The 14,484-nt window shown below is 65.3% G+C and overlaps 3 protein-coding genes across 9 annotated transcripts; 2 read left to right on the plus strand and 1 right to left on the minus strand.

Moving 5' to 3' along the window:
• Positions 1 to 20: 20 nt before the first annotated feature.
• Positions 21 to 7,202, plus strand: LOC102104526 (ribosomal RNA processing 8). 2 transcript variants are annotated; one of them, XM_088067666.1, is made up of 13 exons: positions 21 to 213; positions 1,324 to 1,503; positions 1,814 to 2,143; positions 2,586 to 2,668; positions 3,010 to 3,148; positions 3,453 to 3,587; positions 3,687 to 3,810; positions 3,890 to 4,026; positions 4,690 to 4,803; positions 5,037 to 5,218; positions 5,327 to 5,552; positions 6,130 to 6,340; positions 6,609 to 7,202. In XM_088067666.1, exons 1-13 carry the CDS (start codon positions 82 to 84, stop codon positions 6,875 to 6,877), a joined length of 2,262 nt encoding a protein of 753 aa, XP_087923792.1. In that variant the 5' UTR covers positions 21 to 81; the 3' UTR covers positions 6,878 to 7,202. The 2 variants fall into 2 exon arrangements, with proteins under 2 accessions (XP_087923792.1, XP_087923796.1); XM_088067670.1 differs by lacking the exon at positions 21 to 213 and adding an exon at positions 294 to 644.
• Positions 7,203 to 7,356: 154 nt separating this feature from the next.
• TIMM10B (translocase of inner mitochondrial membrane 10B) lies at positions 7,357 to 8,375 on the minus strand. The gene is made up of 3 exons (XM_005526599.3): positions 8,247 to 8,375; positions 7,895 to 7,990; positions 7,357 to 7,823 (listed from the first exon to the last, which is right to left on the minus strand). The coding sequence occupies exons 1-3, from the start codon at positions 8,283 to 8,285 to the stop codon at positions 7,617 to 7,619; spliced, it is 342 nt and encodes a 113-aa protein (XP_005526656.1). The 5' UTR covers positions 8,286 to 8,375; the 3' UTR covers positions 7,357 to 7,616.
• On the plus strand, positions 8,371 to 13,995 carry ARFIP2 (ARF interacting protein 2). Of its 6 annotated transcripts, none has more exons than XM_088067676.1 (9): positions 8,371 to 8,464; positions 9,377 to 9,484; positions 9,579 to 9,686; positions 10,606 to 10,717; positions 11,259 to 11,374; positions 11,497 to 11,718; positions 12,079 to 12,236; positions 12,316 to 12,490; positions 12,836 to 13,995. In XM_088067676.1, exons 2-9 carry the CDS (start codon positions 9,386 to 9,388, stop codon positions 12,989 to 12,991), a joined length of 1,146 nt encoding a protein of 381 aa, XP_087923802.1. In that variant the 5' UTR covers positions 8,371 to 8,464; positions 9,377 to 9,385; the 3' UTR covers positions 12,992 to 13,995. The 6 variants fall into 6 exon arrangements, with proteins under 6 accessions (XP_087923802.1, XP_014111174.1, XP_087923809.1 ...); XM_088067683.1 differs by lacking the exon at positions 8,371 to 8,464 and adding an exon at positions 8,477 to 8,499; XM_088067687.1 differs by lacking the exon at positions 8,371 to 8,464 and adding an exon at positions 8,625 to 8,821.
• The last annotated feature ends 489 nt before the right edge of the window (positions 13,996 to 14,484 follow it).

Below are 14,484 nucleotides of genomic sequence, written 5' to 3' on the forward strand. Positions count from 1 at the left end.
GCGTGCGCGTGTGGGGGCGGGGCCGCGCCTGCGCGCTGCTGTCAGGCCTGCGCGGCGGCAGCGCCCGGGACCGGTACCGGGATGTCGGGGCCGGGCGGGCCGGGCCCCGCCGGGGCCAAGCTCGACATCAACCGCGCCGGCGTGGCCGAGCTGGAGGGTGCCCTCAGCGGCATTGGCCGCCGCCGTGCCCGCGGCATCGTCCGCAAGAGAGAGGTGCGGGGAGGGAGGGGATGGGGGGGGGGAAGCGGCGGGGACGGCACCCCGCGCTGAGCGGCCCGGGCCCCCGAGGGGAAGGCCGTGGCGGTCACGGGGTGGGTGCCGCGGGGCGAGTGCGGGGGCGACGGTGCTGTTTCCGTCCTGGTAGCCGGGGTAGGTGGGGCTGGCCCAAGATCCGCGAGTCCCGCCCCGAGCCCGCGGGACCGGACGGGCGCAGCTGCCCCCGCTGCTGCCGGGCCCGAGCAGGGAACCGGGGGGAATGCAGGTTCTGGCGGGACCGGACGGGTACCGCTCCCCGACCGCCTCCGAACGCCGTCATCGGCGATGGTGGGACGAGACCTTGCGGCGACCGGTGACATGGCCGGGAGCGGTGGGAGCGGCACCGCGGGCCCGGGAGCGGGCGGGTCAGCTGCAGCCGTGCCCTGATGGTACAGAGATGGGCGAGGCAGGGCTGGGAGCGCTTGGCATGTTCGGGGCTGGGAAAGGAGGTAGAGGAGTGGATGTCCAAATGCTGTGGACACATATGCTGGAAACACCGGGAGGTGGGAGGGCAGAAACCGGTAATGCAAAGGGAGGGTGGTCTGGAGCAGGGTCTGTCCCGGGGCGGTGCTGCTATTGCAGCCCCTTGCGGGGAGCAGCAGCAGAGCCATAAAACGAACTCTGCCGGGTTAGAAGGGCCAGTCGGGCCGTTCCCGGCCCCTTGAGCTGCGCTGGTTGTCCGCCGAGTCTTGCCTGGGGACAGCCCCTCCCCGCCGGGTTCCTCCCACGGCGGGTGCTCCGGGAGCCCGTGCAGGGCGATGGGAGGCACCTGATCCCAGGTCGGGGCTGGGCAGTGCTCGGCCCGAGGTCCCGCGGGACAGCGGGTGCCTTGCACATGCGTGTGTCTGCATGTGTCCAGTTGTTCCCCTGCCCTGGAGCTGCAGCTTTGCTCCCCATCCTGGCACTGTTTATCTGGGGGGCACAGTGCTCCTGCCCCAGCTGGCAGTTTTGGGTTGCTGCCCCTCTTTCACAGCGCTGTGACTCTTCCCTGCGGGGCCTCTCGGGCAGGGGTCTTTGTGGGAGCAGAAGGGATTCTGTTCTGGGCAGGGCTGACTTCCCTCCGTGCAGGAGCTGAAGGGCTTCACTTGTTTGGATGACCTGCTGCATGTCAAGGGCATTACCACACGCATCCTGGAGCTCAACAGCCAGCGCATGACGTGCCGGCGGTGCCCGCGCCCTGAGGGGCCCCCACGGGCCAGCCCCACTCCCTTGGGAGACAGTGAGGACCACAGGGCACCTGCAGCACAGGTAGGTGCAGAAGGGTCCCTGCGCCAGGTACGAGGACAAGGGAGATGGTCTGACTCTGGGGGGGCTCAGGGGAAACTCATGGTGGGCAGACAGAGCTGTACCGGATTCTGGAGGAGCTCGTGGTTGTGGGTCTGGGGTCATTCTTCACCATGAAACCCCCCACAGTGCTGTTGAGGGGAGCCCCTGTGCTCCAGGGCCATGGCTCTCACTGGCAGCCATCCAGCAGCACTCCCAGCCCCTGACCTCCTGGTCTCCAGCAGCCCAAGGCTGGTGTAGAATCAGCCCTGCTCCCTGCGTCTTCCCTACTCAGGTGGTGGCTGAAGAGGAGGAAGAGGAGGAGGAGGAAGCACCAGGCCCCTGGGAGCCAGAGCACCCCTGGAAGGGTCCCCCCAGGTCCAGAGCAGACCCTGATGGTTCTGGGGGGCGGGGACCACAGGAGCCCCCCAGGTCCACCAGGGAGCGGGAGGAGGAGGAGGAAGAGGAGGAGGAAGAGGAGGAGGAGGAGGAGGAAGGGAGCTGCTGCAGCGAGGAAGGGGAAGACAGCAGCAATGTATACCTGTACTACACCCTGGGAGAGCGCTGGATCGACTACCTGCAGCGCACTGGGGATGGGGGGCTGCTGCGGCACCTGCGCCCCAAGGTGACTGGGGGGCCAGGGACTGCTGAGGCACTTTGGGCACCTGCAGAAGGGTGAACAGGGGCCTGGGGGGTTCTGTGACCCCAGCTGCTGGGGCTGGGGAAAGATGCTGCCCCAGTCCCCCATGCAGACTCCTGCCATGCATGGGGGTCCTTGGTCACAGCGTGGGAGAAGGTGGTGCTACCTCAGTCTACCCCAGCCCCCAGCTGTGTCTGGCCCTGATGCAGCCCCACCCTGCCCTGCGTGGGTGTCCCTTGTCATGTGGACCCTGAGGGGAGAAAGCAGGAACAGGTGGGGGTCTGCCCCATAGCTCTGGGCAGGGGGCCCACAGGGGTTGGTTCTGGGTGGGTGACATGTAGGGGTCCACAAGGATCAGCTGTGGGCAGGGGGTCTGCCGGGTCTGCCTGGGTTTGTCCCAGCCCCTCCAATCTGCTGTGTCCCACAGATGAAGCGGAAGTCAGAGAATGGGCCAGATGGCCGGGCCTTGTCCCCTGGGAAGAAGCTGTGCAAGGGCTCTGAGTATGGCAGGTGAGGGGTAGGGGGGGCTCTGAGTGCAGCTGGTGAAGGCTGTTCTGTGTGCTGGGGCAACACATACCTCCCACTGCCCTCCCCAGGAGGATGATTGAGCCACTTGGGTCAAGCAGGGGTTGGCCCAGGTGAGATGCAGCCCTGACTAGCTGCCTGTCTGCTCAGCAGTCTGGGCTGGATGTCTGGGCAGGAGTCCACAGGGTGGGAGCAAAGAGGTCAGTGGAATGGCGCTCCCACAGGCAGGAACTAGTTCTAAGAGCCTCTGGCACAGTGTGGCCCACAGCAGTGCTGGCATGTGCCACCTGTGCCATGGCCTTACCTGTGCCTGGTCCTTCTCCCAGGACACTGGGTCCCTGTACACCCAGCCCCACGACCACCTTTGGGGACCTGCGCAATGCCAAGGTGGGGCAGGCCCGGCGCCGTCGCATCCCCTCAGTGGCCCCCCCACCTGAGCTACAGGACTGGCTCCGCACCTTCCAGGTATGGCTCACCTGGCGGCTTCAGGCAGCCTGGGTGTGATGGGAGGGAGCCAAGCTTATGGGATCCCCACTAAGGGGAGGGGTTGGGCCCATGGTAGATTTTGGGTAGTTTTGCTTGTGTGAGGAAACACAGAGGAGGTTTCAGCCCTGGCCAGGTGTAGTGTCACCTATCACACAGCACCTGTGACCCACCAAGCTCCCACCTGCCTCAGGCTCCTGGCCTGGGGCCAGAGGCCTGGCTGCCAGGGCTGTGGCTGGGCTAGCTGGGGACATAGAGCCGGAGGTCACTGGGGGTTCCCCTGCAGCGCTGGAGCGGCCCTGAGAAGCTGCTGGCCCTGGATGAGCTCATTGACCGCTGCGAGCCGGCGCAGATCAAGTACATGATGCAGGTCATTGAGCCCCAGTTCCAGCGGGACTTCATCTCCCTGCTGCCCAAGGAGGTGAGTGAGGATGGGGGACCAGAGGCCTGGCCTGGCCTGACCTGACCCGACCCAACCCCCGCCCCGGTGAACCCTGTGTGATCTTTATTCCCCCCATAGCTGGCCCTGTACGTCTTGTCTTTCCTGGAGCCACGGGACCTGCTCCGTGCTGCCCAGACTTGCCGCTACTGGAGGGTCCTGGCTGAGGACAATCTGCTCTGGAGGGAAAAGTGCCGTGAGGAAGGTGAGGGTCCTCCCAGGTTGAGACTGGGGAGCCACCCCAGCTTGACCCAGGTGAGGCATTGCTGTGTTGTCCCCTGCAGGGATCGAGGAGCCCCTACACCTGCGGAAGCGACGCCTGCTTAGCCCCGGATTCATGTACAGCCCCTGGAAATTTGCCTTCCTGCGCCAGCACCGCATCGACATGAACTGGCGTAGTGGGGAGCTGCGGCCCCCCAAGGTAGGCCTGGGTGTCCCAGTGTAGACAGGCTCCGGGGAACTGTGGTCCCCAAGGTGAGCCTGGGAGTGTCCCTGCCAGGGGAAGACCCTAGAGAGTTGAGGGGCTGGTGTGGGTGTCCCCACTGCAGACAGGCCCCAGGTCACTGGTATGGGGAAGCTGGTGCAGGATCTGTGACAGAGGGCAGATCTGGCTTGTTCAGAGCAGTGCAGGCAGCACAAATGAGGTCTCCTGGGCCTGGAGAAGGGAGTCCCTTCCTTTGCCCCTCTCCAAGGTCCTATGCAGGGCCGCAGCCAGCCCCAGCACCCAGGGCTCAACTGTGTTCTGTGCAGGGTCCCAGAACCCTGGTGATCTGTCCCTGGGGGTCCCTCCTGCCCCTGGGCAGAGTCCCCACCACCCTGTCTCTTGGTGCTTTAGGTCCTGGGTTCCTGAGCCCCCCCACTCCCTGTTCTCCTGTAACCCCTGCCCCTGTGCAGCTGCTGCTAAACACCACACACCCCAGCTCTGCTGCCCTGCAGAAGCATCAGGGGGTGCAGGTGATTTGGAGACCCGTCTGCCTTTCTTCCCCACAGCTCCTGCTGCCTTCCCACTGCTCATTGTGTTGGGGGGTCCTGGTGGCTGGGGGGGGGTGCACACTGCCCCCCACACACTCCTGTGCTCCCACAGGTACTGAAGGGCCACGATGACCATGTGATCACTTGCCTGCAGTTCTGCGGCAATCGCATAGTAAGCGGCTCTGATGACAACACGCTTAAAGTGTGGTCAGCTGTCACAGGGGAGGTGAGTGTCACTGTCACCAGGGTGCCACTGTCACCAGAGTGTGGCACTGTCATTGGCACTGCAGGGGTTTGGGACAGGGACCATCTCGCTGTGCTGTGCATAGGCAAGGCCACACCCTGACGCCTGGGGCCCGGTATGATAAGGACATGGAGTTGTGCTGCTCCTCTGTGCTGTTTGGGGCGGGGTGGGAGGTGTGAGAGGCTCACCTGTCCCTCGTGTCCTGTTCCCCACAGTGTGTGCAGACGCTGGTGGGCCACACGGGGGGGGTTTGGTCCTCCCAGATGAGGGACAGTGTTGTCATCAGTGGCTCCACTGACCGCACACTCAAGGTGTGGAACGCTGACAGCGGCGAGTGTGTGCACACGCTGTACGGACACACCTCTACCGTGCGCTGCATGCACCTGCACGGCAACAGGTATGGGGCTGACAGCTGCTGTGTGAGAGGGGGATATCTGCAGGGGGTGAGGCTGGTTACCCCCAGGCTGCCTTGGCAGCTGGGCCCCAGGTGTCCCCTCACCTGCAGGGTGGTGAGTGGCTCCCGGGATGCCACACTGCGGCTCTGGGACATCGAGACAGGGCAGTGCCTGCACGTGCTGATGGGCCACGTGGCAGCCGTACGCTGCGTCCAGTATGATGGCAACAAAGTGGTCAGTGGTGCCTATGACTACACGGTCAAGGTGTGGGACCCTGAGAGCGAGAGCTGCACCCACACGCTGCAGGGGCACACCAACCGTGTCTACTCACTGCAGGTACGGCCCCGCACACATTCCCTCCTGCTCCTTCCCCCTCTATAGCTCCCCTGCCCTCCCTGCGGGTACAACCTCACAGGTACAACCTGCCCTCCTGCTGGCTTGCCCTGTCACACCCCTGCCTTCCAGTCATGGGGCACAAGCTGTGCCAAAGGTCCCACGTGTGCTGTAGGTACAAATGGGCTGTGCTTGTGTCATGCAAGGCCCTGTGTGCTTTGCAGGGACGTGTGGGTCATGTCTGTGCCCTGAAGGAATGTATCTGCCTTGCAAGGACATATGGACCATGTATGTGTCCTCCTGTGGGGACAGCCTCTGCCCCCCCGCACCCACTTCCCAAACACACATGCTGTGGACACAAACACTACTCCATGCCCCTTCCCTGGAGCATTTCTACAGCCCAAAAAGCCAAGAGGTGTGTGAGCCTGTGTCTCAGCTGCTGAGCCTGGGGTCTGCGGTGGTGGTGCTGAAACTGGGAGTGCTGTATCCAAAACCAGGGAATGCCAGAGATGTGGCCTGCACCCCAAACCAGGGGACACTCCTGTCCTCGATGCTGAGCTGGACCCGTTCTTTCTGGCAGTTTGATGGGACACACATCGTTAGTGGGTCCCTGGACACATCGATCCGCGTGTGGGATGTGGAGAGTGGGAACTGTCTGCACACACTCATGGGACACCAGTCACTCACCAGCGGGATGGAGCTGCGCGACAACATCCTCGTGTCCGGCAACGCCGACTCTACTGTCAAGATCTGGGACATCAAGACAGGGCAGTGCCTGCAGACCCTGCAGGGTGAGAGGGGATTCCTCACGCTTGGGGGGCAGTGGGGAGTTCCCTCCATCAGGTAGCTCCTCTCCCTTGGAGGGGTGGGAGGCAGCAGGGAGGGCTCCCTGCCCTTGGGGCTGGGTTGGCTTTAAGCTGCCAGATGTGTCTGGACCGAGTGCCTCCTCCCTGAGGAGCCAGCACGGGGTGGCTCTGAGCTGCCAGATATGGCAGATCCCATGTCACACAGCAGTAGGTGCCTCAGCTGCACCTGAGGCTCACTGGTGTCTCCCCGTAGGTCCCAGCAAGCACCAGAGTGCTGTCACCTGCCTACAGTTCAGCTCCAAGTTCGTGGTGACCAGCTCTGATGACGGGACAGTGAAGCTGTGGGACCTGAAGACAGGGGAGTTTGTGCGAAACCTCGTGGCCCTGGAGAGTGGGGGCTCTGGGGGAGTCGTGTGGCGCATCCGTGCCTCCAACACAAAGCTGGTGTGCGCCGTGGGCAGCCGCAATGGCACTGAGGAGACCAAGCTGCTGGTGCTGGACTTCGATGTGGACCTTAAGTGACCCCGGCCAGCCCGGGGGTCCCGCGGGAGGGGTGGCCCCGGCGCAGGCGCTGGCCCCCGCGGGCAGGACAAGAGGGAGGGCTGGGCCTTATTTATATGCGCGGGAGTGCCTGGCTGGGCCTGCAGGAGCATGTTTTGTACACGGAATATATCAATTTATTTCTGTACTGGGGCTAGTCCTTACCTAAGCCCTGTCCTGGGCCCGCAGCTAAACGCCCTCTGCCCAGGGGCTGCAGTGGGAAGAGGCCAGGCTCTCCCAGGTGTCACAGGGACCATGTACACTGCCCTTAGCTGATGGGCACTGGCCTGGCAGCACCTGCCCCCTCACAGCCCCACAGTGTCCTGGTGATCATGGGGGTCCTGCAGGGTGATGTTTGTCTCACATTTGGGTGCAAGTCCCTGGAGTCCCAGTTGTGCCGTGGGCTTCCCCCAGCACACCCAACAGGGGCCAGGGCTGTGGTGCCCTCCCATGCTAAGCCATTACTGTAAAGATGTTTTATTGGGACTAACAATGCCCTTCCCATAAATCCACAACCACGAGGGCTGGGGGGGCTTTCCCCCACTCCTGTGCCCCCCATCCCCGGTGCCCTGCATAGCCCAGCCAGGGCTAGGGGCTCCCGGGGCCACGTGCAGATGCCGCTCCAGCCTGGAGCTCCAGCGCAGCAAGGATGCAGCTGCTCCTGCTGCTACAGGGCAGGGGCGGTGCCGGTCGCGTCCGGGAGAGCTGTGGCCAGGTGCTGCTATGTGCCGGCAACGGGAGCGTCTGGCGAGGACCCCGCGGGGCCCGGGGCCGGGTCAGGGGAGGCCGGGAGTCCGGATGGCCCCGCTGCTGCTTCATGCTCGGCTGCGCGGCGCTGCAGCAGTGCCGGCATCAGCCCCACGTAGGCGCCCATCAGGCGGTGGTTGGCTCGGACCAGCCTCGCGGCGCAGCTCTCCAGGCACGACTCCTGCGGGAGGGACGGCGTGGGGTCAGGGGCTGCGGGTGTGCCCGAGCCGCGGCCCCCCGTGCCCCGCTCACCTCGCGGCCCGTGAGCAGCCGGTAGTTGAGGTTGCAGACACAATGGCGGAAGCAGAGCTCGGTCATACGGTTGTAGACCAGCAGGAAGTCCCGCAGCTGGGGAGCAGGCGCGGGTCACGCCGAGAGGAGCCGGTCCGGGACCCCCGAAACCCACCGGGAGTGCCCCGGAATGCCCCCGGCCAGCCCGAGGCGCCCGGATCCCTCTCAAGACCTACCGGTTCTCCTGCGAACCCGGGACCTCGAGATCCCACACCCGGAGCCCTCGGGACACACCGGGACCCGCCACTAAACCGACAGCCCCGGGACCATTGACGCGTTCACCCCGCTCCCCACCCCCAGCCCAAGCGCTCACGCTGCGGAGCTGCTGCCGGTGCTCGGCCGCCGGGTCCATCCCGGGCCCGCGCCCGCTCCCTCCGCGCTCGGCGGGACCACACGCCGGGCTCGCAGCGACGTCACTTCCGCCCGGCTCAGCGATTACGCCACTTCCGGGCCACTGACGCCACTTTCGCCGCGTCCGGGCCGAGGCGGAGCGGGAGCGGCGCGGGGGGGCCCGGCGGGGCCGGGGCGCAGGTGGGGCCGGGCGCGGACCGGGGAGGCTGGACGGGGTGAGCGCCCACGGGGCCGGTGGAGTCCGGCTGGGAGAGCCCCGAGAGCGAGGCTGAGGCCGCCGCCCCCCCCCCGGTCTGGCTCCGCCAGGAGCAGCCACCGGGGGTTCCCTCGCAGGTCGGTCCCGTCTCGGGGCCTCGCCTTGCGTGGCTGCGGAGGGGTCCGTTCCGACCGTGCCCCCCGCCCCGCCCCGGAGGCTGTGGGGACCGCTGGGCCGTTCTCCAGCGAGGATGGCCCTGGGTGGTGACGGCCTCTGCCCGCAGGTTTCGATCCGAGCCCTGGGCCGGGCCGTGTCCCCGCCGGGGAGGGGACAGGTCACAGGTAACGGGTTCGCGGGAGCCCGCCCTTGCCTCGCCTGCCCTGGAATGTGCCCGGACCGGGCCGGGCGCAGCGGGGCCCCCCCGCGGCTGCGGACGTGGCTCCCGGCGCCCTCCTGGCCGGGGCCGGGCTGGGCGCTGCTAGCGCCGCTGTCCCGGGACTCTGCAGGACGCGGGGATCCCCGGCGGGGTTTGTGAGAGGGAGCACGGAGTGCGGCACAAGGGCGGGGGAACCCGCGAGTGCTGGGCCTGATGGTGTGGGAGCCACGGTGGGGGCGCGGCTGAGGCTGGGGCTGGCGCCTCTGGGATGTGCTGCCCTGCGGGTCCGTTCGGGGAGTCAGGGGTGTTCCGAGAGACGGCCGAGTGGGGCTGGGCAGTGGCTGCAGGGGGCCCTGGGCGGGGGGCAGAGTCTGCTCAGTGCCAGCACCTGCCACTGTAGGCTCCTTGCTCCATGCTGTAACCTCCTGCTGACCCCTTCCACCACGGGCCCTGCGGGTACTGGCTGCTGCCCCGGTTGGAGGGTAGTCCTGGCCCCAGCCCCACATCTATGTCCCTGCAGGCCCTGAGGATGTCGGACGGGATCCTGAGTAAGGCAGCCACCATGGAGATCCCCATCAGCAGCAACGGGGACACCAGCAGCCTGCCCGAGGACGATGGCCTGGAGCAGGTCTGGGGGTCGGGAACCCCAGGGGGCTGGCTGGGGCTGTACCAGGGCTGTGCTGTCTCTGTATCTCAGTCCCCTGTGATTCTGTGGCCCGCAGGACCTGCAGCAGGTGATGGTGTCGGGACCCAACCTGAATGAGACCAGCATTGTGTCAGGCGGCTATGGGGGAACAGCTGAGGGCATCATCCCCACCGGCACCATCAAAGGTAGTGGGGGCTGGACTGGGAGGGAATGGGGATCATCATGGGAAGAAGGGGGTCAGCTCCCCTCATTGCCCCTGACTTACGACACAAAGCTCTGCCACGGCCCAGCCAAGGTGTCTTCCGGGTGGGCTCTGTTCCTGCTGGGCTCGGGTTCTGTGCAGGGGCAACGTGTTGGGGTGTGTAGTGGTGGCAGAAGATAATGGTGGCAGAGGAGGGGCTGCTGCCCTGCTCTGCTCTCCCTGGACTGGGTTGCTCCCCTATTACAGGATGGGGTCTGCTGGGGAATTGCTATCCCCTTGGTCAGGACATCCCCATGGGTTTCTGAGTCCCAGCTGTGGTGGGGGATCCCAGGTCTGTCCCAGTCCATCTGCAGCAGGAGCTCTGGAGTGTGCTGTGGATGAGGGGGCAGGCAGGGGGCCTCAAGCCCACACCCTACTGGCCTCTTCTTGCTGTCCCAGTCAGACCAGGCCACAGCGGGGCCAGTTGGGCTCTGCAGCGTGCTAGACCTGGCACCGCTGTTCTTGTTCCATGCAGATCTCTCCCTGAGAGTCCCCCCAGGACTTGAGGAGGGTCTGTGTGGACAGAGAGAGTGAGCACGTGTGCTTCCCCAGAGCACCGCTGCTCTGGCCCGGTGTCCCCATGTCTCTGTGTTCCTGTGTCCCCATGACATCAGGCCTGCCCAGGGATTGCTGCATAGAGGCCAGAGGTGGGGGGGGTTCCCTGGGGTGGGGGAGTTCATCTGTGTGGCTGTGGCCATGTCTCTGGGTTCCAACGCTCACCTGCTGCCGTTGCTCTCCCGCTGCCGCCCGCCCACGCACTCGTCCCTGTCCCCTGCCCCCCGTCCCCTCTGCCTTGGCTACCCCACTGTCCCATGCCCTGTGCCCCCTATCCTGTCCTGCCCCACCCTGCTCGGCCCCCGCCGCCCCCCCGTTTCCAGGCTCTATTGTTCACCCTCACCCCCCCCGAGGACCACCGGTGCCCCCCAGCGCGCCCGCTGCCCGTAGGATGGCCCGCCCGGCCGCTGCTCCCGCAGGTACTGCGCCCCTCACTCCACCTCAGGGCGTCCCTTGGGCCTGAGGGCCCCGGGCCTCCCTAGGGACATTGGTAAGAGCCCCCATGGCAGCTGTGTCATGGCCAGAGCCTGGTCCTGGTGCTGATCCTTGTGCTGGGACAGAGGACAGCGCTGATGGGCTCAGAGGTGGGTCCTGGCCAGGGGGCCCACCCTGCCCCTGGAGCCCACCGGAGGGATGTCCCGATGTGGGGATGCGGCGCTCCCTCTGCGTCCTGGCCTGGTGAGGGTGGTCAGCAGGATGGGGCAGGGCCTGGTGCTAGCAGACACAGCTGGGCTGGTGTCTGTGCCTCTGTGCAGGACCCTCTGGGGGGCTGGCAGGAGCAGGGTCCCCAGCACGATGCCTATGAGCCAGTGCTAGGCCCATGCCCAGAGCTGGGGATGCTGCTGTGGAAACAACGGCTCCAGGGCAAGGGCTCTGGAGGCTGGGGCTGCCTGGTCCCCGTGGCTGCTGGCCTCCCGGAGCTGGTGCCAGGTCCTGTCCCCATCCTTGTCCCTGTGCCAGGCCCCGGGCTGCACCCACCATCCCCCGGACCCCCAGCTGGTGGAGAGGAGGTTGTGCGTGGCATTGCCGTTGAGAAGTTTGACATTGTCAAGAAGTGGGGGATCAACACCTACAAGGTGAGAGGTGGGGGAACACCGGCAGGCCTTCCTGACCGCCTCCCACAAGCAGCTGCTCTCAGAGTGGTTCGGGGGGACTCACACGTGCTTTGGGGGGCCCTCCTGGTTTCCCCCTCCTGCAGTGCACCAAGCAGCTCCTCTCAGAGCGGTTCGGACGGGGGTCCCGCACGGTGGACCTGGAGCTGGAGACTCAGATTGAGCTGCTGCGTGAGACCAAGCGCAAGTACGAGAGTGTCCTGCATCTGGCACGGGCACTCACAGCCCATCTCTACAGCCTCGTACAGACCCAGCACGCCTTGGGGGATGCCTTTGCTGACCTCAGCCAGAAATCCCCTGAGCTCCAGGTGTGCCAGGGCTAGGGGGACACTGGAATGAGGGCAGGGCCTCACTGGAGTGAGGGGCAGGATGGGGAGTGCTAGGACTGGGAGGGGACACCTGGACACTAGGGCTGGCTTGGGGGGCAGGGCGGGGCTGGTGCTTGACACTGGGGTTGTGGGGGTCAGGATGTGGGGAGTCACACTTGGACACCACGGCAGGAACATGATCTGCACAGGAGTGGATGTGTGTGCTGGTGCTGGGTTTGGAAGTGCTGGGTCAGTTGGCCTCAGTGGTCTCAGGGGGCTTTTCCCCCAGCACCGTTGATGGAGGGGAGTGGGGGTGTGATCCATGGCCCCTCACCTGTGCGCCCATCCCTCTGTCCCCAGGAAGAGTTTGGGTACAACGCGGAGACGCAGAAGCTACTGTGCAAAAACGGGGAGACGCTGCTGGGTGCTGTCAACTTCTTTGTGTCCAGCATCAACACGCTGGTCAACAAGACCATGGAGGACACGCTTATGACAGTCAAGCAGTATGAGACAGCCAGGTGGGACAGGGAGCTCAGAGGGGCTCAGGAGTCTTGGGGAGATGTGGAGGCAGGCCACTGATGCCAGGATTCCGTGCAGGCTGGAGTATGATGCGTACCGCACGGACCTGGAAGAGCTGAGCATGGGCCCACGCGATGCCGGCGCTGTGAGCCGCCTGGACGCAGCCCAGAGCCAGTTCCAGAGCCACAAGGACAAGTACGAGAAGCTGCGGGCGGATGTGGCCATCAAGCTCAAATTCTTGGAGGAGAACAAGGTGGGTGCAGGGATGGGAGGTGGGGCACAGGAATGGGAGATGCAAGACAGAGGTGGGGGATGCAGAGAGGGGGTACTTGAGGAGGGGGCGTTTGGGACAGGGATGGGGGTGTGGGATTGGAATGGGAAGTGCAGGGATAGGAGGCACGGGGATGGGGTCCCTGCAGGGATTTGACAGCCACATTGGATTTGTCACTTAAGGACACAAATTGGGTGGAATGGGCAGTGTGGGAGGGGAGCAGTGGCACTTGAGGGGGGGTCTCAGAGGGCTTTCCAACCCCTTTTCTGTGCTGCTGGGGTGGGATCAGGCCCCCTCCAACATGATTCTCTCTCCCCTCCCCCCCAGATCAAGGTGATGCACAAGCAACTGCTGCTGTTCCACAATGCCATCTCTGCGTACTTTGCTGGGAACCAGCAGCAGCTTGAGCAGACCCTCAAGCAGTTCAACATCAAGCTCAAGACCCCCGGCACCGAGAAGCCCTCCTGGCTGGAGGAGCAGTGAGCCCCCCGTGCCCCCCGGATGGAGGAGCACACATGGACCTCAGTTGCGGCCAGGGGCTTGTGGGGGCCACAACCCAGGCCTGGTCTTGGATGGGGGGGGGCCACCAGGTGTGGGGAGCTGTCTGGGACCTCCCATCCCACAGCCCCTCCTCAGGGCAGGGTGCAGCAGCTCCTCAGCACAGACCCCACACAGCAGACAGCTGGAGCCCTCCTGCTCCTGACACTCCTAAGGGGCTGGGGACACCCCACTCACCTTGGGGTGAGCCAGGACCTTCCACTGTCCCCCTCTGCCTCCCTGGGGCAGGATGAGGGTGCACCCCTCCCAGGCCCACTGCCAACTTCCACCCAGAGAGACCCCTGCCCTGTGGCACAGTGGAGCTGGGTGGGGGCAGCACTGGAAAAGCCAGGTTCCCCCTGTGTCAGGGCAGGGCTGTGGGGCCTCCCCGCTGCACCTGGCACCCAGGTAGGCTCCTGCTCTGCCCTCCAGTGCCAGGGACACCCTGGCTCCCTCCAGGCCATTCACAGGTGTTTCCAGTGTGGCTGCTCTTGCACTCCTGATTCACAGGGCGCTGCACCCCCCAAAGACCCCCCTGCCTCCCTGGGGCATCCTGGGTGGGCTGGTGATAGGTCCCTGTGCCCTGCAGCTAGTGGCAGGGGGGAGTTGCTGGCCTGGTCCCCGGGAAGAGGGCAGGGGGCTCCAAGCAGGGACCAAACGTCAGTGGAGGCACAGGGGGGAGCACGCGTGCCCGTGCATGTCCGTGTGCGGGGCATGTGTGTCCTGGGGCTGGGGTCCTGCCAGGGTTCACCCCCACCCCACAAGGGGCCCCCTGCCCACCCCTGCACTTGGGCACTTTCTCCTGAGACAAAACTGTTGGTTTTTCTTGCTCATTAATTTAATCCATAATTTAATGTCGGGATCCGACTTCCCCCTGCCCCGCCCTGGTGACGGTCTGACCCCCCCAACTCCCTGACTTCTGTAAAACCCCGAATAAATGGTACAGATCAGTGTGTGTGGAGCTCCAGGTGGGACAAGGAGGGGCTGCACCCTACGGGCTGGGGCTGCCAGGGCGGGTGGGAGACAGGGGCATGAGCCCTGTAACAGTGAGGACGCTGTGATTGAGCCCTAGGGCAAGGGGGACTGGCTGCCGTTTGTGGGGTCCCAGGCTCGGAAGGGGAACAAGCTGGAGCAGGGAAGCTCCGGGGGGCGAGCGAGGGGCTTGGGGCGACCCTGCTCACTTGTGCCTGACGAGGGGAGCCACCCCTTGCTCCAGCCCTGTTGGCACCAGCAGGAACCAGGACCAGGTGGGAGTAAATGGGGACAGGATGGGCAGCCCTGCAGGGGGAAGCTGGGTGGCATCAGCCTAAGGTTCCTGGCACCATCACCACTGTCCCACTGGGGGCACTGAGGGCTCAGGAGTCCCACAGGATAGATTCCCCTTCCCCAGGCCAGGCAATGGGGCTGGTGCCATCCAGTACGCTCCATTGCCCTTCAAC

Source organism: Pseudopodoces humilis, chromosome 2, assembly GCF_049639895.1.
Source record: "Pseudopodoces humilis isolate 2021_Gansu_Grassland_sample_001 chromosome 2, ASM4963989v1, whole genome shotgun sequence".
NCBI lineage: Eukaryota > Metazoa > Chordata > Aves > Passeriformes > Paridae > Pseudopodoces > Pseudopodoces humilis.